The sequence below is a fragment of the Alligator sinensis genome, unplaced genomic scaffold (genome assembly GCF_000455745.1).
Source record: "Alligator sinensis unplaced genomic scaffold, ASM45574v1 scaffold612_2, whole genome shotgun sequence".
NCBI lineage: Eukaryota > Metazoa > Chordata > Crocodylia > Alligatoridae > Alligator > Alligator sinensis.
This window is the reverse complement of record NW_005842085.1, coordinates 1,963,199-1,970,706: the sequence shown is the minus strand read 5'-3', so window position 1 is coordinate 1,970,706 and position 7,508 is coordinate 1,963,199. Positions and strand designations below refer to the sequence as shown.

Genomic DNA, 7,508 nt, shown 5'->3' with positions numbered 1-7,508 from the left:
CTGCTGAAAGTGCAAAGTACACAGATTCAAATAAATAAATAAATAGTCTAGACTTTTTTAATACATATATTGATGTTTCTTAGAAGCTGGTGGGTCTGGTATTTCTAAATCCCTAGTGGCCAGACTTGCAAATACATCTACATTTGTGAAACCTTCTTTTATCCTATACAAAACCCATCCCATGGAAGCAGCATCCAGATTAGGAAATCAGATTAAAAAGACATACTTTATTCTAATAACACAGGCAAGAAATACATTTCAGGAACACAATTAAGATTGATAACTTGAGCGCTAAAAAGTTTTTAAAAAATCCCTGAATAAGCTAACCTGGGCATCTTATGTTTGCCACCTATGCATGAGAAGAATCTTTAATTACATCAGGGGTAGCAAGCCTGTGACGTGCCACAGTTGGCACGAACAGCCTTTCTGTATGGCACACAGCAGATCATGAAAGCGGTAGTGCATGCAATAGCAGATGGGGCAGAAGGCAGAAAGCAGAGCAGATGAGGGGCAAGGAGCACAAGGCAAGGAAGCAGCTTGTGCTTCCAAGCACAAGGCAAGGAAGCAGCACAGTTGATTGGGCAGGGGAAGGGGATTGGAAAGGCTCTTGTAAAGGGTGCAGGACTAATTTGTGGCACACTTACCAAAAAAGATGTCCCCCACTAAATTATGTAATCATTTTCTACTTTTGCCAAAGTATCCCTGCCTTTTTCAGAGCAAGTAAAGGATTGTGCTCATTCAATAACCTGCCATCCAGCATTTTGTAGTCCATGCCTCACATACATATGCTATTCAAACCTTGCTCTGAAAAGGAGAAACTATTACATCAGCTCATCTCCAAGCGCTTCAGAAACATTATCTTCCCAACACCTAGGTGGGACAAAATACCCAGTATCATACGAACTCTACAGCAGAGACAGGGCTAGAATCTGTTCTCTAAGAAAGCTCTGAACTGTCTTAATTTATCCATTTCCTTCTCACAATCCCCAGTCTTATACACTACACACTTTCCAAATTCTGCAACCAAAAAGACAGTGATCCTATAGACAACAGCCTTCACTGTTGCACAGAAATGCTTTATTCACAAAGTAATGCAAGGTATATCCTCAGCTCTAATGGCACAGGAAGAAAATAGTATGTGATTATGTAATTTAAGACGGTGTCATAATGCAGATTCACAAGGAGAGAGGTTATAGTTGCACAGGCAAAATGTCAAAGGGAGCTGAGGGTGCTTGGGCCTGCTGAAAGTCAGGACCATGGGGTACCAAGTCAGCATATATTATACTATTTAACAGTTCACATGGGTTTTATGGAATTTACAGGGTTATTCTGTGAATTGGGAAAGCTGCTACCCAGAAAAAGCCTAAACCTGAAAAATGAATGAAAACAGAGTTGAAGAGTTTCTGGTCCTCATTAGGACTGTGCAAAATTTCAATGGATGTTTCATTGAGAAGGTGTTTTGACGCGTTTTGAGCTCAAAACACCGAAACTGAAACAAAACATAAGGCTTCAAAATTAAATGAGGGACTCGAAATGTTTAAAAAATTTTGAGTTTCAAAACCAGTCTTGCAGGGAAATTCAAACTAAGGAGAGAGAAGGGGAAGAGGGGGGAAGGATTGCTCTGATATTGACTGTGTAGCTGGCTAGTGACTGTGATCCTTCCCTGAGGTCCCTTCCAATCCCAGTGTCCTGGGGGAGAGACAGAGAAGGAGCATAAAAGCATTGTTTGAAATGAGCTGTGTCAGCTGTGCCTTTGTCAGCTGACTGAGCTGTGTCCTCCAGCAGCATCAGGAAGGCTCTCACTTCCTACTTGCTAGTCTGTTTCTAGCAAGTGGGATCCAATCCTTTCCGAAATACCCTAATACCCTTTCCTAATCCACTCTTTTGAATTTATTCCTCCCCCAAAATCCTCTTTTTGTTTCTGTTATTCTCTGTAATTCTTTCTTCACAAAGTGAGACACCAAGCGACAACTGCACAAAGGGAATTTACAAACCGCTTTTCACAGACGAGACTATGAACTCCACTTAATCAACCTCTTAGGTACAGAAACTCATGGACTCAATATAGATATTGGATTTATGACACACTACAACCTGCTGGACATCCGACTCCCTAGGTACCTCTCCACTTTTATCTGCTACATCCCCTTTCCCCCTACCCTGATGCCTTCATTTCCATTTTCACTGACTGGGTTTCTTGCCTGTGTTGGTCTACTCGAAGATATCAGATTGACCCGAAGAACCTTGTCTGCCATGTCCTTAGACCAACATGGCTACAACCTACATCCCTAGCACCTGTTCCCAGTAAACTGACCAGAAGGAGACAGGGCCCTGGGCACATCTAAGCCCCAGGGCTGGGGCTGGCAGGGAGGGCTCTCTGCTGGATAAGAAGCTCCTGCAGGAAAGGAAAGAAAGGCTCTATGCCAGTTTGGCTGCCTGAGATACTAGTGCTACTGTGCTGCTTTCCTGTTGTTATTTAAAGTGGTGGACTGAGATAAGGCTGTAGGGGAGAAGGAGACATCATTGGGGCACACTACTGTGTTCTGTAGAGGCCCCAGCACCAGTGAGGGTGCAGCGACAGGGGCATAGAGAGCCCAGCAACAATAGAAGGTAGAGTGAGACTGAGACCTCATTACAGGGACAATATTGATATACTATCTGCAAGGCATGGGGAAAGATGGTTGGAGCCACGCATCTTGCCCATAAGGCTTCAGGCATCCCCTTGAGGCACCTACTTAGAGCTGGTCCCATCAAGGGGTGCAAGAACCTTCAGGGTTTAGTGGGGTCTGTTAGGACCATGACTGAGCTGAAGCTCAAGGGCAGCCTCCCTATCTATTATCTTTTCCAACAACATGTGGTGGCAGGCGAGAAAAAAAGGCACCTGCAGGGTGGGGCTGGCACGGTCACAGGGCCCTAGGGGTATCATGGCCATCTCTAGGGACCCTATTCCATGACAAAGTACAGTTTCCCAGAAACCTCTGTACCTATCTCCTTGAAAGCTGACAAGCTTCATGGCCTCAGAAGGGGCTAGCATCCCTTCTGTTTTCATCCCCCTGTGCCTTCACAATCACACGTCATGAGTTTTGCTCTGAACAGTTTGAGGTGTAGTTTCCCAGAAATCCCCAAACCTATCTCCTTGAAACTTGGCAGACTTTTGGGTCTCAGAAGGGGCTAGCATGCCTGCTGTTTTCATCTCACTGTGCCTTCACACTCACAAGTGACACGAGTTTTGCTTTCAAGAATTTGAGGTGCTGTTTCCCAGAAGCCCCTGCACTTATCTACTTGAAACTTGGCAGACTTTGTGGCCACAGCAGCAGATACCATTCCTGTTGTTTTCATCTTCCTGTGCCTTCACAGTTACAAGTGACATGAGTTTTGCTCTGAAAAGTTTGAGGTGTAGTTTCCCAGAAACTCCTGCACCTATCTCCTTGAAACCTGACATGCTTCATGGCCTCAGAAGGGGCTACCACCCTGCTGTGTTCATCCAAATCAGGCAAGAAATGACATAGTTATAGGCATTTTCGTGATTCCCCATTATACCTTATGGGCAAAACGCCGACATGCGTCAAAACAATGAAACAGTTTTGGTGAAATGAAACAGAACAGTGCTTTGAAACAGTGAAAAGAAACACTGTCCCTTCAAAATGGCAAATCTGAAATTGAAATGAAACATTGCTATTTTGCACAGCCCTAGTCCTCATCTCCCTTTCATACTGAGCCTAGATCTAGTCACTTATTCTTTTATCAAACTATTTTCTCTCAAATTAATAACTGTTCTCTCTCTCTCTCTTCCCTGCATAAACACAACAGTGGCATGAAAGTGGCTTGCAAAGTCCAAATTAAATATTTTTGTGTCCCGGCATGACTGTTCTTATACCCTGGTTGGTACTCTTAGACTCTGCTTTTCCCTCTTATTTGAGAAGGAGAGACTGCCAACCACAAAATGCAGCATGAAATGGTACTTTAAGTGTGTGTCTATGTCCTAAGGCAAGATTATTTGACAGCAAAGATCTTTCTCTCTCATGTTTCATAAATGAACTGCACATCTATACAGAAGGAGGAAGCTGAAAATGAGATCACAAAATCTGTAGAAATCAATAGGGGGAGAAAGAGAGATCTAACTTGTGATAAAGGGGCCTTTCGCATGTTTTATTTAACAACAAAACAACATACCATTAACCAGATGTGCATAGCTATCGCTAGGGATCCGGGTTTTCTGTTCATGACAGAAAAGCATGGTAAAACCTGGATTTTCACATATTAAGGAGAAAAACTCAGATTGTCTCGTTTTAAGGAGAAATACCCAGATTTTTGCCTTTAAAGGAGAAAATGAAGGTAAGGGTGGGTTTTCCCTTGCAGGCTGGCAGAGTTCCAGCCAGCTGGGGGATGGGGGAGAGGGAGAAGGGCGATCAGGCAGGGGGCACCAGTTGCATGTGTGCATGTACACATGCATATGGCCACCAGGCAGCGTGGAGAGCAGCTCCCTGCACATAAGTCTGGCGGGAGCAGTTGAGGCCCCCATAGGGAGGAAGGGAGTTGGGCAGGGCTCGGACTGAGGCTGCCGCCCAGCTGGGGAAGTGCATGGGGCTCAGGGCCCAGAGCCATTCATGGCCGCAGGACCCCGGTGGGGAGTGGGATGGGCCACAGGCAACTCAACTGGGGGCAAGTGGGGAGCAGCTCCCCGCTGCTGTGCACACTCCATTGGAGGGCATGAGGGGTACATGCCCCCAAGATCTGTGCACAGGCTGGGGGCAGGCTGCCCACTGCAGGCTCAGGCTCCCTATCCTGCTACCCTCCCCATGGGCCCTCCACGGCCCAGCGGATGGGACCTGGCACGGCTGGGCGGGGAAGCTCAGTGCTGCTGCTGTGCGGCCTATGCTGCCATGGCAAGGTGCGTCCTGCCCACCTGGCATTAGCATGAGGCACAATTCCTTGCTGCTGGTGCCAGGCCACCCGGAGGTGCCTCACCAGGGTGGCGTAGGGCTCATAGAGGTGGCCCTGATCTTGGAACTGTCATGCCATGTCCCACCCTCTGGGCTGCGGAGGTCCCAGGGGAGGGCAGCAGGGAAGGGAACTTGAGCCTGCAGCAGGCAGCCCACACCTGCCCCAACCATGGGCTCTGCTCCCGCTGTGCCTCCTGTCAGGAAGGGGGAGCTTGGCTCTGCTCCCTGCTGGGGCCAGAGCAGCTACCACTTCCCATGGGCTGCAGTCAGGGTTCAGGCACTGTTGCAGGAGGCAGGGGGCTGCAGACCTGGGTCCCTGGCCCTGTAGCCCTAGCAGCTGAAGGCCATCCTCCGGCAGTACCGGAGAGCAGGGAGGCGTGGGTGGGGAGTGAGGGGCAATGGCAGGGGCAGGGACCGGCATATCAGGGCTGCTCAGTGCCACAAAGCAGCAGGGGGGACAACTGCAGTTGCACCCATGTCCTGGTGAGCAAAGGAGGTGGGGGTAGCTCTGATTTTCCATAATAAAAAACCCTAAATCAAATGCCAAAATATACAGGTGTTTAGAATTTATTTTACTTTAGTGATTGAGGCACTGGTAGGCTTCCAAGTTGCTTTAAAATTGTAAATATATCAATAAAACATTGTATTCAACTGACACACACATATACATATATACATACACACACATACACACATACACACATATATACACATACACACACATACACATATACATATATACACACATATATACACATACACACACATATATAGCGGCATTTTATTTTAATTGTGGATTTTGGATTTTTTAATCAGAGAATGTGTGATTTTTTTGTATCACAGATTTTTCAATTTTTAAATAGAGAAAACCCGGATCCCTGGCTCTCTCTGTCACAAATACTTTGCTTTTATCTTGCATCACTTTTCCCCACCCTAATGATAAGTAGAGGGACACTAAATCATGACTGAAGTAAGGGCAATGAAGGAGCAAACATAATGTCTCTGAATTTGGGAGAGAGGATTTAAGATTGGTAGTGCCCACACTTATTCTAATATATAATAGGGCAGTTCTTTGCCCTGAATGGTGGCTGAGCATGGGGCTGTGATAGCTGGCTGACAGCTGTAGTGGCCTTGGCAAGCTGGTGCCCATGTCTGCTGTCCTGGTCACCTCCCTTTAGTTACACTACTGTCTGTTGTTACAGGATAGTGCACGAGCATGGTTAATGTTGACTAGCCTTCCCACTTAATGTGCCCTCAGCCATTAAGGTCTGACATCTGTATGTGTTGTGAATTAAAGGCAGATAAGTTCTTCCCCCACACTGCCCATTCTCTTCTTCCTCAAGAGTAGCAATAATTTATTTTATCTATGAGAATACAAGAGTCCTCCAGTACGTGTGCTTTCTCTTCCTTTTTCCAGAGGTTAATCACATAAATAGCACGCCTTCCTGCTACTCAGTCCTATGTTCCCAGTCCACTCTCTCATCATCATGCTCCCTGTCCTTCATTTCATCATCTCCTACTCCCCGCAATCTATGCCAGTCAGCAACAGATCCATTTAAATTTATGAATGTTTTAAAACATGCTAGCATAGCTCTGTGTAAGTATAGTGCATCTATTCTTTAGCTGCAGGTAACAGGAAGAGGAAAAAAGCAGCAATGCTATTAGTCAAGACATACTGTATATTTACAAAAACACAATTCCTGTGATATCTATAGCCACCTGTGATCTCTCTCACGTGTGATGGAATCAAGAGTTATACATTTCTTGTTTCACAGTTTTTATAAGAACCAATGCCTGTGAGATTTACTCACAATTCTGCATGTTTCCACATGAAAAGTAAACAAGGATGTCAGTATCTCACTTATAACAATAAAACAAGACTAATTTTTAAGGGACTTTTAAAGCCTTTGAGCAAAGATTTTGTAGTTTGCCTTTTTTACACTTGACCATTTGGGACCACACACGTCCAATCACCACAAAAGGAAAGAATGGATTAAAAAGACGCTACAGCTGCTAAATCTAAGAGGTCATTAATGAAAAGCAATCAATACACTGAAGTCATTTGGTAGCACCTGGGGGCCTAATGTGTCTGGTGTTTTAGTTCACCTACCTGGAAGAACAGGCTGACCCTGTCGCAAAACAGGAAGCTCCCGAGAGATTTCACCATCATCCTGGTCCTGCGCCAGCCACCGGTGGACAAGGAAAGAAAACTGTTCCCCTGACTGAACATTCAGTAATTGCACCTAAAATAACAATGATATTTAAGTCCCAACCAGCTCTGTGCAGCTCCTAGACTCCTACTGAAGGCAATGGGGTTTTACTTGGGTACAGATTTTTGGCATAGCCTGCGTGATTGCAAGGTCAAGGCTTAAATCAAATTGTGACTTAATTTTCAGTCATCAGATAAAGTAAGATTCCAGATTCTGCTTCCTGGCATGGCCCTTTTACACCTCTTATGACATAAGGGGGCCATTAAACCAATAGGGCCAGTGAAGAGGTGAGGCAGGGATGGCATCAGTGCAATTTCTAATAAGAAACAAGTCAAGGGTGAGTTATGACATGACA

The 7,508-nt window shown here is 45.5% G+C and overlaps 1 protein-coding gene across 1 annotated transcript in view; it reads right to left on the bottom strand.

Annotated features, from left to right (window-relative positions):
• RP1 (RP1, axonemal microtubule associated) overlaps positions 1–7,508 on the bottom strand; it is a 306,042-nt gene that overhangs the window by 238,587 nt on the left and 59,947 nt on the right. Inside the window, exon 6 of the mRNA XM_025204493.1 lies at positions 7,054–7,186. Within this exon, the coding sequence (XP_025060278.1) occupies positions 7,054–7,186 (133 nt within the window). The remainder of the gene's footprint in view (positions 1–7,053; positions 7,187–7,508) is intronic.